At 35.7% G+C, this 16,032-nt stretch overlaps 3 protein-coding genes across 5 annotated transcripts; 2 read left to right on the plus strand and 1 right to left on the minus strand.

Annotated features, from left to right (window-relative positions):
- The first annotated feature begins 1,219 nt into the window (after window positions 1-1,219).
- On the plus strand, window positions 1,220-8,668 carry LOC110657370 (uncharacterized). Of its 2 annotated transcripts, none has more exons than XM_058145459.1 (7): window positions 1,220-3,332; window positions 4,311-4,401; window positions 4,743-4,900; window positions 4,991-5,042; window positions 5,124-5,206; window positions 5,401-5,494; window positions 7,718-8,668. In XM_058145459.1, the coding sequence occupies exons 1-7, from the start codon at window positions 1,590-1,592 to the stop codon at window positions 8,314-8,316; spliced, it is 2,820 nt and encodes a 939-aa protein (XP_058001442.1). In that variant the 5' UTR covers window positions 1,220-1,589; the 3' UTR covers window positions 8,317-8,668. The 2 variants fall into 2 exon arrangements, with proteins under 2 accessions (XP_058001442.1, XP_058001441.1); XM_058145458.1 differs by having other exon boundaries at window positions 1,226-3,332; window positions 5,389-5,494.
- Window positions 8,669-10,382: 1,714 nt separating this feature from the next.
- On the plus strand, window positions 10,383-12,381 carry LOC110656957 (protochlorophyllide reductase, chloroplastic). Its single transcript, XM_058145460.1, has 5 exons — window positions 10,383-10,567; window positions 10,692-10,790; window positions 10,917-11,448; window positions 11,543-11,901; window positions 11,978-12,381. The coding sequence occupies exons 1-5, from the start codon at window positions 10,415-10,417 to the stop codon at window positions 12,131-12,133; spliced, it is 1,299 nt and encodes a 432-aa protein (XP_058001443.1). The 5' UTR covers window positions 10,383-10,414; the 3' UTR covers window positions 12,134-12,381.
- Window positions 12,382-12,692: 311 nt separating this feature from the next.
- Window positions 12,693-15,784, minus strand: LOC110656966 (lanC-like protein GCR2). Of its 2 annotated transcripts, XM_058145461.1 has the most exons (7): window positions 15,374-15,784; window positions 15,073-15,251; window positions 14,209-14,320; window positions 14,011-14,130; window positions 13,604-13,918; window positions 13,345-13,416; window positions 12,693-13,244 (listed from the first exon to the last, which is right to left on the minus strand). In XM_058145461.1, the coding sequence occupies exons 1-7, from the start codon at window positions 15,548-15,550 to the stop codon at window positions 12,906-12,908; spliced, it is 1,314 nt and encodes a 437-aa protein (XP_058001444.1). In that variant the 5' UTR covers window positions 15,551-15,784; the 3' UTR covers window positions 12,693-12,905. The 2 variants fall into 2 exon arrangements, with proteins under 2 accessions (XP_058001444.1, XP_021669676.2); XM_021813984.2 differs by lacking the exon at window positions 13,345-13,416 and having other exon boundaries at window positions 15,374-15,782.
- Between the last annotated feature and the right edge of the window lie 248 nt (window positions 15,785-16,032).

A 16,032-nucleotide genomic window follows, 5' to 3' on the forward strand; every position in this document is an offset into this window, starting at 1 on the left:
TTAAATCAGAGACGATAAAATTATTTAAGTGCGGACCCTGAGCATAGTGGCAATGACAATCACATATGGATAGCTTTTTTATCTTTGCAATTCAAAAGAACATCACCAACCTGCCCATAGTGAAGCAGATATGGGAGACAATAATAAAGATGGTCCCAACAAAGTGTAGATGAAGAGTAGATCAATGGTCACTTTCACCTAACAGTAATGGGCCGGACAGCATGTGTGTCTGGAGGAGGAGTACAGATGGTAGGTGAACATAACTCACTTTCTCCAGCCGTACCTTTTGTTGTGGCAATTAGTTTTACTCGTAAATGGGCTTCAATTTCTTGCTTCAACCAAAAGCCCACCTCCCAACTCTCACTTTTACCTAAAGTGATTTTAAGGAGAAAACACGCAATGAACTTTCCCTCCCTAGTAATTGCTAAGGTAAAAATGGTTAAAGTTAGGGTAGCATAACTATCTTATGCTTCTCTCTTTGTTTTTTTTTTTAATATATTGATTTTTCTTTTTAATTGAATGTACTGAAAATTTAAAATGGTTGATTTCATATAATTTCTTTGAACTATTTGCTCAATGTGTCTGTCTCACCCAAAAAAAAAAAAACCTACCTTTTGTGATGCTTATTATTACTTTTTTAACTATTTATTTTAAATAAATATTATAGAATTAACAAAATATATAGAAGTTATAAATATAGTTTTTATTGTTCTTCTTTATCAATAAATTAGATATGCAAGTAATAGAGTTCATACGAATGGTAAAAAAAAATTTATATTTTTTAATTAAAATGAAATGTTTAATCATTGTAAATAGAAAAAATTTCTATTGGGAGCATTTAATCTTATAATAAACCTCTCAACACTAACAAAATTGAATATATTATTTTATAAATACTTAATTAATAATTATAAAATTTTTGTATAAAATAAATTTTATAATAATCGCCCTTATTAATAATTGAAAAGGTACTATAATGTATTGTGGTAGTTTTAATATATTTAATATCGCTTGATTTACGTGTGTATGTGATATATATATGAATTAATATATTTAATTAAAATTACTATTATTTTAATTAAGGGTGTCTTCCGTATATGTTTCACCCGTGTGCTAAAAAATTTCTATAAAAAAAAAATAATTGGAAGGCGGAAAGAACCTTATGTTTTCAAATAATAATAATAAAAATAATAATTCATAAATAATAATAATAATAAGAAGAAGAAGAAGAAAAAAAAAAGGTCCAAACAGAAAAACACTCTCCTTCTCTCTCGCTTCTCCAGGCGCACAAATTTACACACATAAATATCACCGGACTCTGTCTCTCTCTCAACACACACGGAGCTCAGAGACCTCTCCCGCAGCACATCGGACTTTGTTCCCTCCTTTCTATCTCTCTCTCTCATTGGATCTGTCTTCTCTCCGATCTCCCCAATCCCCCACAGATCGCACCTTAACGCACTCTCCATAACAAAATACATACATCCTTCTTCTCAAATACCGAAATAACTACACTGCTTCTTACCGAACTTAACCACTTCCAATATCTTCTCCCTTTTCTCTTCTCCTTTTCCAATGACCACTCAGAGATGAGCAGCAACACCCACAACTCCCATAAGGACGCAGCCCAAGAAGAAGAAGAAGAAGAAGAAGAAGAAGAAGAAGACGAGCATTTCTACGAGTCCCTTGATCGCATTGCTTCTTCGTCTTGTTCCTGCTCCGTTTCCAACTCCGACTCCGATCCCGACCGCAACCCGACCCACTCCAATTCCAGTTCCAACTCCCCCGGTAATATTGTTGACCACCCATTTCCGCTTCCTAAATTCCCCTTGGGTGTATCCAAGTACGATGTTTGGATCTCTGAGCCCGCTTCGGTGTCGGAGCGTCGCCAACGCTTGCTCCATCAGATGGGCCTTAGCTCCGACCTTTCTCTGTCCCGGGCCAAACCCGAGGGAGATTTCAACTTTAACCGCTCCGTCTCATCGGATCACTTGAGTCGGGAAGGAGCCGGTCCCAGTACTTCTGGAGGCATCGTCCGGTCGAAATCAGACGGTGCCGGTTCGAGAACGGATCGGAACGGTGGTGATGACAAGTGTAATGTTGATTTTAATTCGTATTCTTCTTCTTCTCTTTTATCCGTTTATTCTCCTCGGATTCTTTCACATGATTTAATGAATGTAAATAACTGTAACTCCAATTGTGAAAAAAACAACGACAACAATAATGTTGTTGTTTTTGGTAGCAAAAAACCCACCAACGTTTTTTCTTCCAAGGCTACTGCTCTTTCCCCTAATAGGCCGCCTGCTGGTAAATATGGTAGGAAAATGGATGCCTATCGATCTGATTCCACGAATTCAAATGGTAATTTGAATGGAAGTTGCTCAAACACCAGTTTGGGAGAGCTTGTGGAGGAATTGGATCGTAATGGGGTTGGTGGCATTGATACTGCAGCAGCAACCCAAGTGTGTACCATTAAGAATCTGGATAATGGGAAAGAGTTTGTGGTTAATGAGATAAGGGAAGATGGGACGTGGAACAAGTTGAAAGAAGTGGGGACTGGGAGGCAGTTGACGATGGAAGAGTTTGAAATCTGTGTGGGGCATTCACCAATCGTGCAAGAATTGATGAGGAGGCAAAATGTCGAAGATGCTACCAGAGAAAATCTCGATTCCAACACCAATGGAGGTGTTGGAGTCGGTGTTTCAAAGTTGAAAAAGAAGGGTAGTTGGCTTAGGGGCATCAGGAGTGTGACAAGTAGTGTAAAGGGGAATAAAGAGAGAAGAAGTAGTGATGAGAGGGATACTGGGTCTGACAAGGGAGGAAGGAGGTCAAGTTCTGCAACAGATGACAGCCAGGACGTGTCATTTCAAGGGCCTGAGAAAGTGAGGGTAAGGCAATATGGGAAGTCGTTCAAAGAATTGAGTTCACTTTACAAGAGTCAGGAGATACAGGCACATAATGGATCTATATGGAGTATTAAGTTTAGTTTAGATGGTAGGCATCTAGCAAGTGCTGGTGAGGATCGTGTGATTCACGTTTGGCGAGTTATCCAGGGGGAGAGAAAAGGGGAGCTGTTGAATGATAAACCAGAGGATGGGAATTTTAACTTTTTGTTGACAGCAAATTTGTCACCTGAACCTTCTTTGTTGTCACCAACAGCAGATGGTCATCACGAGAAGAGGAGGAGAGGGAGGACATCTATAAGTAGAAAATCTTTGAGCTTGGACCGCATTGTTGAGCCAGAGACTGTGTTTGCACTTACAGATAAACCCATTTGTTCATTCCAAGGACATCTAGATGATGTGCTTGACCTTTCATGGTCCAATTCTCAGGTTGGTTACTATTCCTTTTCCTTCAGAGCACATATTTATGGTGGATGCTTTGATTTTTGTTTTTCACTCTTTAAGCACTGCTGTTTGTTTATTCACTTTTCATGCACTGTAATGTGAAATACATAGTTTGTTAAATTGATTCAGCTGTTTCTATTCACATTTTGTCTTGTTATTGTCTGATTTATTATTATTATTATTATTTTGTTATATTGAGCCATCTAAACAAATTTCCTCGGTTCATGTGTTGCAGCTTAGGGGAAGTACTTTTTTTTCCAGTTTCTTTCTCTATTTATGGTATTTTAGGAGAGATTTTCAGACATATAATGGATGGGTGTCCACACAGATGGATCTTTGTAACATATTGTAAGACGTCATAAATAGACCAGATAGGTTTGACATACTACTGACATAGGTATAATTAAGCCATTTCCCATCTATCCTTTTCTTCTTTGTGTGCCGTTTGCCTGGCCAATTGGACCACAAATTATCTAATAGCAGTTGTTCATTAAAGTTGTTTGCTCTTTGTAAGAATGAGAAACCGGAAGATGAAGTACTTCTAGGCATCAATTTATATAATCTAACATTTCACAATCTCAAGTTTAGAGAAAAATAGAGTAAGAACAACAGTTAACTGAGTTTACCTTAAAAAAGCATAAGTCGTATTGAAGTTATCTCCATGACTGAGTTTTCAAGTTTGAATCCAGTTGGAGAAAAATGGATTAAAAAAAGTGTATTTGCGTTTCTCATTATGACATTATCCAAACACACTAGATGATTGCAAAAGTAGGGCTTCTCCATGGTACTTTTAAATTTTTCAGAGGGGTTGAGGTAGATTTTTATTCATTTCTTTTAAATTTTGGTTGTGGAATCTTGAACCTGAAGATATGTGCATGAGTGACCACTTGAAGAATCACAAACTAACATAATAGTGTATTCTTGCCAAATATCCTAATAATTTTGATTTCTTTGTTTTAACAGCACCTCCTTTCTTCTTCAATGGACAAAACAGTGCGTCTCTGGCACTTGTCTAGCAAGACTTGTTTGAAAATATTCTCTCACAGTGATTACGGTTAGTATTTTTTGCCCACGCCGTCTGATGCTTCCCTGTCCTCTTCTTCTTTGTATAGCTAATGATTTTATTGCCCGCTAAATAAAACGTTGCTGATATAATTTGGCCCTTTTCCGAAAGGTGGCCCCGTCTCTTAAAGCACTGATGAACTTGAAATATAGCCATTCACTGCATTGTGTAAAGCTTCATTTGCTGTTTAGGATGATAAAATTCTAAATGGGTTTAACATCTTAATGGGACCTCTTTTCCCCTTATTTTCTTTAGTCTAGACTTTCCTTTATCATCTCTGTTCATATTTGGTTCTGCTAATCATACTATTTATTTGATTTTCCATGGCACAGTAACTTGCATCCAGTTTAATCCTGTTGATGATAGATACTTCATTAGTGGGTCCCTAGATGCAAGGGTTCGCATATGGAGCATTCCTGATCATCAAGTTGTCGATTGGAATGATCTGCATGAGATGGTCACTGCTGCTTGCTATACTCCAGATGGCCAGGTTGGTTGCAATTGCTAATATGTTAATGTGCTATCTAGAATGTGCAAAAGGCATTATTTGTAGCTAAAGAATTTTTATTGGCTGTTGAAGGGTGCACTTGTTGGCTCATACAAGGGAAGCTGCCGTTTATACAGTACATCTGGTACAATTTGATAAGACTTTTTCTCTCTTCATTGTTAAAGTTGATGTGCCACTCACTGCCTTTTCTCATTTTTTTTTTCAGAGAATAAGTTGCAAATGAAATGTCAAATTAATCTGCAGAATAAGAAGAAAAAAGCTCATCTCAAAAAAATCACTGGATTCCAGGTAACTTCACTTTTGCATTCAGCTTATAAGCTTGTATGCATAACTCAAAGTAGAAAAATTGTGATCTGGTTTATCTTGTCTTTCTTTTCTTCTTCTCTTTTTTTTCCCTCCTTGTGTGTTAGGCATAACCTGTACCATATCTAAGTTACTACTTTATGTGATCCTTTCTAATCTCTGATCAGTTTTATAAACAGTTTGGGTGGGGAAGTTCATCAAAGGTGCTCATCACATCAGCAGATTCTCGAATCCGAGTTATTGATGGTGTTGATTTGGTTCACAAGTTCAAAGGTATGGAGGCATATTGTTTCTTTTCTTGTTATTTCTAGCCACATGTAATGAAACCATACCTGAAGGTTTTATTTTGAAAACTGATTTTGTTGATCAAGTCAATAATACCTGAATATGAAACTGCCAAAATTAGCATTTGTTACCACCTATAGTGTGAATGGACTTTAAGCGCCTTCATTGTCTGTATTTACCAGACTTCAAATAGAAGGAAACTATTAAGCTATTTGTGTCTACTCTTTATTTTCAATGGCATCCAAGGCAACGTGCTAAATTAATTTTTGCCAGATTGTAGGTGTATTTTTTCCATCATCTCATTACATCGGACAGTATTATCTCAATTCACCTCTATCCCAATTACGCTCTAGGGAACTTCTGAAACTCTTTTAGAATGTATTTTCAAGGCGTATTCTGGAGCGTACACTGAGGTGAAACTGCCTTGAGGTAAATGGTGTCAAATTGTCTTGAAGTGCATTTAGTTGAGTGAGGCACCTATATTCATGAACCTTAGGAGGCAAAGCATATGCTTGACTACAATATCCTATTTATCTTATGGTTGCACTTTCTAGGTTACTGCTTTGACCTTCAGTTGATTCAGACAACATACTGTAATTGAATTAAAATGGTACTCACTGCTTTTTAATTTGATAGGTGATTCCAATTAAAGTGGCCACCCTTGCTTTCAGCCAGCTTTTCCAAAGGCATTTGTAGTTTATTGTTATTTTTTTACAGCACTATTTTAATATTGAGATATTATTGAACAATGTCTGTCTTGCTTATATTCAATTATAATGGTTAAGATGGTTCTAATTAATATCGTGCTGCACCTTGCATAATGATGGGTAAAACACCTATATTTTATACACTTTCACCATTATAGCAAAGTCTTGAAAAATGTGGCAACTTGTTTAATTTCATGTATTTCTGTTCCCTTTGTGGCTTCTTTTAAGGAGTGTTGCTCGAGTAATGAAATCGGAAGATTGGATGAGCTGAGCAAAATCTATTTTTTAAAATTCCAGTTAGTAGTTTATCCTATCTGACTGCTTATCCTGTAGGGGGTGAGACTGATGGGGAGGAGTCAATTTGTTCATACCGTTAAAAAAACTCTAGTTTTACCTTAGGACACAAGTTTGTTACGAAACTCTGTCTCATAATTGTGAACAAAATCCCATTGTGCCATGTTCCATGTTCCACTTGAGGCATTGGACAGGTTCCTGGTTACAGTATTTGGATCTTGAAGCAAATTTAAATTTATGGTTAATGAGCTGTTAGATGGAGTATATAATCATCAGAAAATCTTGTAACAAAATTTATTTTGCAAAGCCATCGAGAGTCAAGACCAATTTCATGAAGAAAAAGCTACACACACTTCTTTGACAGCATTACAACATTCTCAAAAGTACTCAAATTCATTTTCCCCGAATTATTCAAGGAGTGGCATTGTGCACTTTTTTTAGTCCTCTATATTTCCAAATGATCCCTAAAGTGGTATGTGCCGAGGAAAGAGTTGTCTGATCACAATGAGGAAGCAATGCTTCGTAAATTCTCCTTTAGATACAAAACTTTCAATTTATTAAACATATTCCTTTTCTTCTCAAATTATCAGTTGCCAAAATTCTTCTCAGGAGGTTTTCTAAAGGATCTTCAGAAGGCACTATTCTCCTCAAAATAGCTTTCTGTGAAAAGAAACCATTCTTTGATAACAAAATTCCTTTTTTTTTTCTCCCATCAGCACCTAGGAAGCCTTTTAATCCCCTCTCCCTCACATAGTTGTTAAAGGAAGAAGCAAAGGAACTGCCATGAACTCTAAGTGTCCCAACTCCCAAGTGATTCTATTTTGAATACCAATGTCTTTTTTGAAGGTTTTGATAGTTTGTTAACTTGAAGGTGAACAATTTCCTCATGGAATTTAAATTTATCATTTAGGGGTTGAAAGTGTGGAATTGATTCCTTTATTTTCACTTGGTGATTCAATCGGGGAAAGCTGAAAGCTTTTCATATCCTCTTGAGTTGAGTTTATTGCATATCATATTCAAATATTGGTATTGAATTATGATAACAATTGTGCAGAGCACAATTCATTTTTGTTTTGATCCACTCTACAGATAATATTTTTGCAGAGTTGATTTTTTAAGATGACATCTTACAGTGTGCACTATGCTGAAAGACAAAATTGTTATGGTAATTGTATCATTCTCACAGGTTATGTTGATAATTTTGTGACAGGGTTTCGTAACACAAACAGCCAAATCTCAGCCTCCCTCACGGCAAATGGGAAACATGTAGTCTCTGCTAGTGAGGATTCGTATGTGTATGTGTGGAAGCATGAGTCTGATTCTCGACCTTGCGGAAGCAAAGGGGCTACAGTCACGCATTCGTACGAGCATTTCCACTGTCAAGACGTGTCTGTGGCCATCCCATGGCCTGGTGTGGATGACTCATGGGGACTACAAGATGTGTATTCTGGGGAGCAGATTGGACTTGAAAACCATCTCGATGAGGTGTCTGTTGCCAATCACCCTCCTACACCTGTTGAGGAAATAAGTGGTAACGAGGCTTCACAATCATTATGTGGGTGCACAAATAGTCCTCTGAATGGGATTATTTGTAGTGCAACCAATGGTTACTTCTTTGATAGAATTTCAGCAACATGGCCAGAGGAAAAACTTCGTTTAGCCGCCAGAAACTGGAGCCCCTGCAATGGTGTGGATTTTTTAAATGGGATGAACCAAAATATGTCAGCCTATGGTATGGTGATCGTAACTGCTGGCCTTCGAGGAGAAATTAGAACTTACCAAAATTTTGGATTGCCAGTTCGAATTTAAGGGGCGAAAAAAAGGAATGGAAGGTGAGTACATCGGGTTGGCAAGCCAGTACAGTCAGATTTGGTTAATTGTGTACAGAGATATTTGGTGAGATGTGTAATATTAGCGAGAGTTCAGTTCTTTCCTTGTGCTTCTGCTCATTAGAATGTTGAGTGCAGATGGATGTCCGATTGAGCATTCAGAAAAATTATAGATCTGTTAAACAAGAAAAAAAAAAAAAAAGAAAAAGGGAAAAAAAAATACACGTTGAATTTAGCAACCGATGTATTTCTCATGTCGGGAATTGTAGAGTTATGAGTATGGCTAAAGCTTATTGAATTAAAATGAAATTCTTTTATATTTGTTTGTCAAATGGTGTGGTTGAATCTTAGCAGCTGCTGCTCTTCGTTTTAGTTTAATGATTGACGTCAGAGTATGTTATTTTTCGCAAAGGGATGTTTTCGGTGGTTTAAATTTTACTCAATTTTTTAGTTGTTTAATTAATTAAATTGCATAATTCAGATAATTGAACACTATTAAACTAATATGTTTTAATTTAGTTAAAATATAATTGTATAAATTAATATCAATTTATAAAAAATTATTATAATTCATGTATTAATATAAAATCAGTTTTTTTTAGTTATAATTTGAATAAAAGAAAAAAAAAAGAATTATTAATATCAAAATAATTGAATGCCAACCTCTGTCTAAAAAGAAACGACAAACATGATGACTTAGTGCTATTACTTACTTATTTAGTTTTGTGTAATTCAACTTCTCATAAAGCTATGAAAAAAATAAATAAATTTGAGATATCTACAACCATTAGAATCTGTTCAATTCATTTTTGCTTAGGGCCTGTTTGGATTAATCATGAATACAATCGATAATCGATAGTCGATAATGATAATCGATAAATTGCTTTATATTAAGTGTTTGGTAAAATTATATTTAGCTGTTGCTGTTAATATATGAAATGACTAATAAGAGTATATATCATATAATTTATTTTATTATTTAAATAAATATAAAATTATAAATTTATTACATTATATTATTTATTTTATTATTAAATTAAATATATAATTATTAAATTAATATATTATATTATTTAAATAAATATATAATTATTAATCTTTTATATTATATCATTTATTTTATTATTGAAATAAGAAAATAATTATTTTTTAAGATAATTAAATAATTTTAAAAATATAGATAAAATAATAAAATAATTATTATTGTTAATAGAAAAATTTATAATTAATTTTAAGTTTTTTGATATAAATAAATATTTTATATTTTATGTTATTAATAAAAAATATTTTAACAAAGTTGAAATACATTAATTAAAATATTAAAATTACAAATAAAAAAATAAAAATATTAATAATATTAATTTTCAAATTAAATAAAAAAGGATAATATGGTCAAAATAAAAAATAAAATCAGATCAGCTATTACTAAAAATAGTTTGTTTAAACTTGTCAAACACTACAATTTACTATCAAATCAAATACCCCCTTAGTTATGAAGACTTCACCACTTCCAAGCAAAGAATTAAATAGTTTAATTTTTAAAATATAAGATTAAATTATAAATTTATAAATTAAATAGTAAATTTTTTTAATAAAATAAAAAATATATTTGATTCTTTACTTAAATTAATGGTAATATTAAATAAAAAGATTTTTAATTTTAATAAAAATATAAATAAAAAATTAAATTATTTAATTTTAAAAATATAGACGAAATTAATTTCGGTGCAAACCCACCTATAAGTAAACGTGGTTCAATCGGTGCTTTCCTAATCCCATAATCCAAAACGTTACCATCCCATCTCCTTTTAAACCCCAACCCCATATCCACTAGGATTGGAGCTTTTTGGGAATCGGACCCAAATATCCCTTACTGTGCAACTCATTGATTTTTCCATAATTTATCTATCAACAATCTGCCACAGAAATCTAAAATTCACTCTCTCACTGGTTGCTTTGAAGTGATGTGGCAGACACATGCACTCCTAATTATCTTATCCTCTCATATCCAAGACCACCCTTCTCCTTTTCTTTGTCCTAAACAGACATCACCGTCACTCTATATACATGCATATCATATGATATCTCTTTCAAACACTCTCTTCTTCACTTCAGACACCACTTACCAGAAAGAATCTCACACTCACGCCCCAATTCAGAGTTCTTTGCCAGTTATAATGGCTCTTCAGGCTGCTTCTTTGGTTTCCTCTGGTTTTGTTGTCCCCAAAGAGGTTTGATACTTCGTTTTTTCTTCCTGTGGCTTCTTTGGTTTCCTCTGGACTAACCATGATTGACTTGGTGCATTAATTGAAGAAGCTTTTGGTATTGATTTTTGTGGTTGTTTAATGCATGCAGGCTAAATCTAATGCTTCTTTCAAGGACTCAAGTTTATTTGGAGTTTCACTCTCAGACCATCTCAAAGCTGACTTCAGCTCTTCTGCACCGAGGTCCAAGGTAAAGACTAGATTACTAAAATCATTATTGCATAACACGCTACACTAAAAGCTTAATTGGTGATTAACTAAAGCCTAAAAGCTTAAATTCAAATAAGGGATTTATTTATTTATTAATTACTGGCAGAGGGAGTCAAACCAAAGAGTTGGGGCTGTAAGAGCCCAGACAATGGCTACAGCAAGTCCAGCAGTCAACAGGGCTGTCCCGGAGGGCAAGAAAACCCTAAGGAAGGGCAGTGTTGTGATAACTGGTGCCTCTTCTGGATTGGGTCTAGCCACAGCTAAGGCCTTAGCTGAAACTGGAAAATGGCACGTAATTATGGCCTGCAGGGACTTCCTCAAGGCAGAAAGAGCTGCCAAATCTGCTGGAATTGCCAAGGAAAACTACACCATTATGCACTTGGACCTTGCTTCCCTTGACAGTGTCCGCCAATTTGTTGATAACTTCAGGCGATCAGGAAGGCCACTTGATGTTCTGGTTTGCAATGCTGCTGTTTACCTGCCAACAGCCAAGGATCCTACTTTCACTGCTGAAGGATTCGAACTTAGTGTCGGAACTAACCATCTTGGTCACTTCCTTCTTTCTCGTTTGCTGCTTGATGATCTCAATAAATCTGATTACCCATCAAAGAGACTCATAATTGTTGGCTCAATTACTGGTATAAAATACGTTTCTTGTCAATATATTCATCTTCTGTAATGTGCATCTCTTCACTTTGGCTAAATGTGGTTGTGCTGCTGTGTAATTTTCAGGGAACACAAATACCTTGGCTGGGAATGTACCTCCAAAGGCCAATCTTGGAGACTTGAGGGGGCTTGCAGGAGGCTTGAATGGGCTAAACAGTTCTTCCATGATCGATGGTGGGGAATTCGATGGAGCCAAAGCCTACAAGGACAGTAAAGTCTGCAATATGCTCACTATGCAAGAGTTCCACAGGCGTTTCCATGAAGAAACAGGCATCGCATTTGCTTCCCTTTATCCCGGTTGCATTGCCACAACAGGCTTGTTCAGGGAACACATTCCTTTGTTCAGGCTTCTATTCCCTCCGTTCCAGAAGTATATCACCAAGGGTTTTGTCTCCGAAGATGAAGCCGGAAAAAGGCTTGCTCAGGTAAAGAAGGGAGAGCCACACATCAAAATATTCTCATATCATGCAATATACATAATCTGTTACTTTCTTGCTTTAGGTCGTGAGCGATCCAAGCTTGGCAAAATCAGGTGTATACTGGAGCTGGAACAAGGCCTCTGCTTCATTTGAGAACCAGTTATCCCAAGAAGCTAGTGATGCAGACAAGGCTCGTAAAGTATGGGAGATTAGCGAGAAACTCGTTGGTTTGGCTTAATTGATGAGAAGCTTCAAGTTCTTATCAACTGATCTTTGCCACGGGAGAGGATGATGTTAGTGCAGAGCTCAGTCCTTTTTATGAGTGTGAGAAGCTTCGATTCGTTTTGATGTTTCTGTAAACAATTCTCTTGTAGAAGTAGATGACCTGTTTGTAACTTTTTTAACAATAAAATCACTCATCCTTGTTCCGAAGTGCAAATATAACTCTTTAAGAAATGAAAATATTTTGTAGCCATTTAAAAGTAAGCATTTTATAGCCCCAAATGCAACTTTTAACATTAATCCTACACTAAACGGTGGTTACATTACACTTGTTTAACATACAAATTAGGAAGATTGGAATCAACATAAGGCATTTCTTTCCTAAACAGAAGAATGATTCATGAGCATAGACAGAAAGTAAGGTTGAGAAATTAAACTTTTTATGTTGCAATGCAAGGAAGCTCAAGTCCCATGCGAGATCCATGTATATGAACTTAACACCATAATCAATCCAAAATCTTAAAATAAATGTTCTATCGGGTCCTTTGACTTAGATATTTCTCATTTAGCTTCCATCCTTCCAATGTGAGTTTCATTTATTTATTTATTCCCTTCGCATAATCGCAGTCACATATCTCAACAATATGCTCATGCAAATAAGTAAATTAAAATGCTAGAGCAAAATTTTCAAGAAGCTAAATCTTTGAAAATTTATACAAACAGCATCAAGTTTCATAAACTAAAGGAATATTCACATCTACTTTCTCATTAACTGTTGAGTTGCAGGATTAAAGTTCATAAGCAGGAAACCTGGCTTCAGATGGTTCAATCATGTCAAAAAAGAGATAAGCCATTCCTCCAACACCCTCAAATAGGGAATAGGGTCGATCACCTCCATGCATCTTCCCCTCTGATATAAGTTTTCGTGCTCTATCATGTAGAAAGCATGCAAATGCTCTAGCTCTGTATAAATACTCCACATTACCAGTTAATCGGTATAGTGACAGAAAAACGTAGGTATTTCCACTGATGCCATGACACATGCCAACTCGCTTGAGGAGACCCCGGTTCCAAACCACCTCCCCTGCATCGAGAGCAGCTTGCAAAAACTCATGGTCTCCAAAAACCTGAGCAATTCAAACATGGAGTAAAAAAAATTACCATGAGGAGAGGTATTGACATTGTCTTGGATAAGAAATAAGGCCAGGAATCATTGCTTAGTCTGACTTTATTTATGCAAAAACTGGACAGCCATCCATAAAATGGAACTGCAACTTCTTGAATCTCCCTTTTTTTTTTCTGGGCATTAGAAGAAAAAGAATTGCATTGTTTCAAAGATAATCAGCATGTCAGATATAATCCAAATGTTTCCTTTTCCTAGCAGAAGCCCCCTCACAAAATGCTTAATGCTTAACTGAAATCTGTGTTACAGTTTACTACTTTGGCGCGCGCGCACACACACACACACACACATTAAAATGATTACCTCAGCCGCTTTCACAAGGGTAAGAGCAACCCCAGGAGCACCATGACACCAATGCACGAGACGATCGGATTCACTTCCTTCACTTGAAGGATAATTACCACTGGGAAAACGGTTTTTAATCATGTAGCGTAGTGTACCCTTGACATCCTCTATTTCATTCGGTTTCAGTTCCATGTCCATCAAAACATGCATGATCCCAGCCAATCCATGGGCAGCACCCCAGTACTTTTTTCCATGCCATTCATACATCAATGGGCATTTGTCTCTGTGTGCCAATCTTTTCCCAGCCTTAATTATTTCCTCCACAACTGCTCTCTACAAAAGTTTCAAAGAAATATTAACAGATGGTTCATTCTCTTCAACAAGATTAATTAAATTGAGAAGGTATCTAACATAAAATGCCTTACTCTGCGGGCAGTAGATATGGTTTCTTTACCAATATGCTTGTTGAGAAATGAACAGGCCCACAAGAACCCTGCTCTCCCGTACAACAACTCATATGGCAAATCACTAGGAAGTTTGATCTTCTGTCAAGAGTAACCAAGTATCTGTGAATTGACTTCAACAAACATGATCCAAAATGTACAAGTCCTGAAGATGGGTACCTCTTTAAACTGTGTTAAGTAGCGATCTAGTAGCCTTTCATCACCAGCATGCTTTGCAACAACAGCACCAAGAGCACAAACACCAGCATGCCCGCATATAAATGTCACACGCCTGAAGTTCATGGATGTTGCATAAGCATTTTTAATCAGTTTAGATTATTTCTTCCACTGACTGGTATTTGGTGATCAAAATCACCAATAAGTGTATAACTTCAATTAGTTTCAGTTCTACATAACAACCCTAGTTCAGCCATTCTGTTTCATATATTATGGGCAGAAACTGTGTCTGAATTACAATTGGGTGCCAACCGCCAAAGCATTTAAAAAGTTTCATATTATGCAGAACAACTTTAGTTGATAAAAAATGATGGCTTGAAATTTACTTGCAATCAGATTGATATCTCAACTAAATTGAGCGATCTAACATGTCATCCAATAATACAATTGGGCTATATTGCATTATCACTCGGAGCCGCAACCTATGCCAAGATCAAACAAGAAGTCAGAAGAAGAATTCTATCTAATAGGAGCAGTTCCCTAAACCGTCTACTAAACCTTCTTCAGTCATTTTTCAGGATGCTCAATGCTTGCAGTAGCCATATAGCCCACAAATAGGGCAAGGTTCCATTCAATAGAAGCAAATTGAACACCTCATGTCAACAGAATTGACTAGGTGCAGAATTGAGTCCATAAATGTGTGCAGGATCTTAACTAACAGATAACTCTAGCAATTCAAAGTTCAAACATGCAAAAATACAAAATTTCTGAACCAAAAATTTCTCACATCTGCTGCTATTTCAGAAAAGATAACAAAGGCACACGCATATGCGCAAACAAGAAGAAAGAAAGGGATAGAGATATTACCCAGAATCTCTAGAAGCAGAATCACAAGCCTTGACAATTTCAGAGCACAATTTAAGATCATTTTCATTGTTGGTAGCCTGGTAAGCTTTAAAGAGCAAGTAAGCAGTCCCTAGTGCTCCCGTGTAAATAGTATAGTCATGCACGCGCTTGCCACTCAATCCCCATGTCTCCATCACCACCTGAAGCAAAAGCACAAACACTTGATGGGCATGTGTATAACTATGAAACATCACAGAATTAGAGGTTAAAAAGCGCAGAGCCACAGGTTTTTGTACAACTTGGATAGAAACAGAAGCAATACCATGCGTTTGAGCTCCAAGGCTGATGTTTTGAGTCTCTCAGAAAGCGTATAGTAGGGAAGAGAAAGGAGTTTCGCGAGGAAGTCTTTGCTTGTTTCGGTTACAGCTTCGTCCGAAGCTGCTGTTGTAGTTTCTGGTAGATAGGGTGGCATTTCGTTAGGGAAGTAACGATCAGCCATACCTGTGTGGCTGTGTAGTTGAGTTGCGTTTACAGTACGAGGAGAGATCCTCTATTCTATTTGATCTCTAGAGCTTTCTTCTTCTTACATTTTCTGTTAATTGATTAAGGTTTCAGAACATGGCCCATCATTTCATTATTTACTTTTTTTCACCTTACATTACATCGCGTTCTTTCTTCAGTTCATAAATTAAATTCGATTCATTCATATTTTTATATAAGCTTAATTTAATTTATTATAAAATTTTAATTTAATTTAATTTAATTTTAAATATATTTTATTGCTCTTGAAATTTTATATAATATTAAATTATAAAATTATTAATAATATATCTGTTATTTAAAACTATTTTTCTCTCATTTTAAGTGATGTGTAAAAAAATTTTTATTTCACTTTATTTATTTTTTGAAAAATTAAAAAATATTAATTATTTTTTTTAATTTTATTTTTGTTTATTGTTGTTTTCAATGTATTTTTTTTAA

The sequence above is a fragment of the Hevea brasiliensis genome, chromosome 4 (genome assembly GCF_030052815.1).
Source record: "Hevea brasiliensis isolate MT/VB/25A 57/8 chromosome 4, ASM3005281v1, whole genome shotgun sequence".
Lineage (NCBI taxonomy): Eukaryota > Viridiplantae > Streptophyta > Magnoliopsida > Malpighiales > Euphorbiaceae > Hevea > Hevea brasiliensis.

What these genes read in the sequence shown, in the direction of transcription:
- LOC110657370 (XM_058145458.1), top strand. Translation starts at nt 1,590, where the DNA reads ATGAGCAGCAACACCCACAACTCCCATAAGGACGCAGCCCAAGAAGAA. An exon ending in TTTCATGGTCCAATTCTCAG is followed by an intron (nt 3,333 to 4,310) that starts GTTGGTTACTAT and finishes TTGTTTTAACAG; the next exon opens with CACCTCCTTTCTTCTTCAAT. An exon ending in TTTGGTTCACAAGTTCAAAG is followed by an intron (nt 5,495 to 7,717) that starts GTATGGAGGCAT and finishes ATTTTGTGACAG; the next exon opens with GGTTTCGTAACACAAACAGC.
- LOC110656957 (XM_058145460.1), top strand. Translation starts at nt 10,415, where the DNA reads ATGATATCTCTTTCAAACACTCTCTTCTTCACTTCAGACACCACTTAC. An exon ending in CTTCTGCACCGAGGTCCAAG is followed by an intron (nt 10,791 to 10,916) that starts GTAAAGACTAGA and finishes AATTACTGGCAG; the next exon opens with AGGGAGTCAAACCAAAGAGT. An exon ending in AATTGTTGGCTCAATTACTG is followed by an intron (nt 11,449 to 11,542) that starts GTATAAAATACG and finishes TGTAATTTTCAG; the next exon opens with GGAACACAAATACCTTGGCT.
- LOC110656966 (XM_058145461.1), bottom strand. Translation starts at nt 15,550, where the DNA reads ATGGCTGATCGTTACTTCCCTAACGAAATGCCACCCTATCTACCAGAA. An exon ending in CCCTTGTGAAAGCGGCTGAG is followed by an intron (nt 13,417 to 13,603) that starts GTAATCATTTTA and finishes TCTAATGCCCAG; the next exon opens with AAAAAAAAAAGGGAGATTCA. An exon ending in CCAGTTTTTGCATAAATAAA is followed by an intron (nt 13,245 to 13,344) that starts GTCAGACTAAGC and finishes TGAATTGCTCAG; the next exon opens with GTTTTTGGAGACCATGAGTT.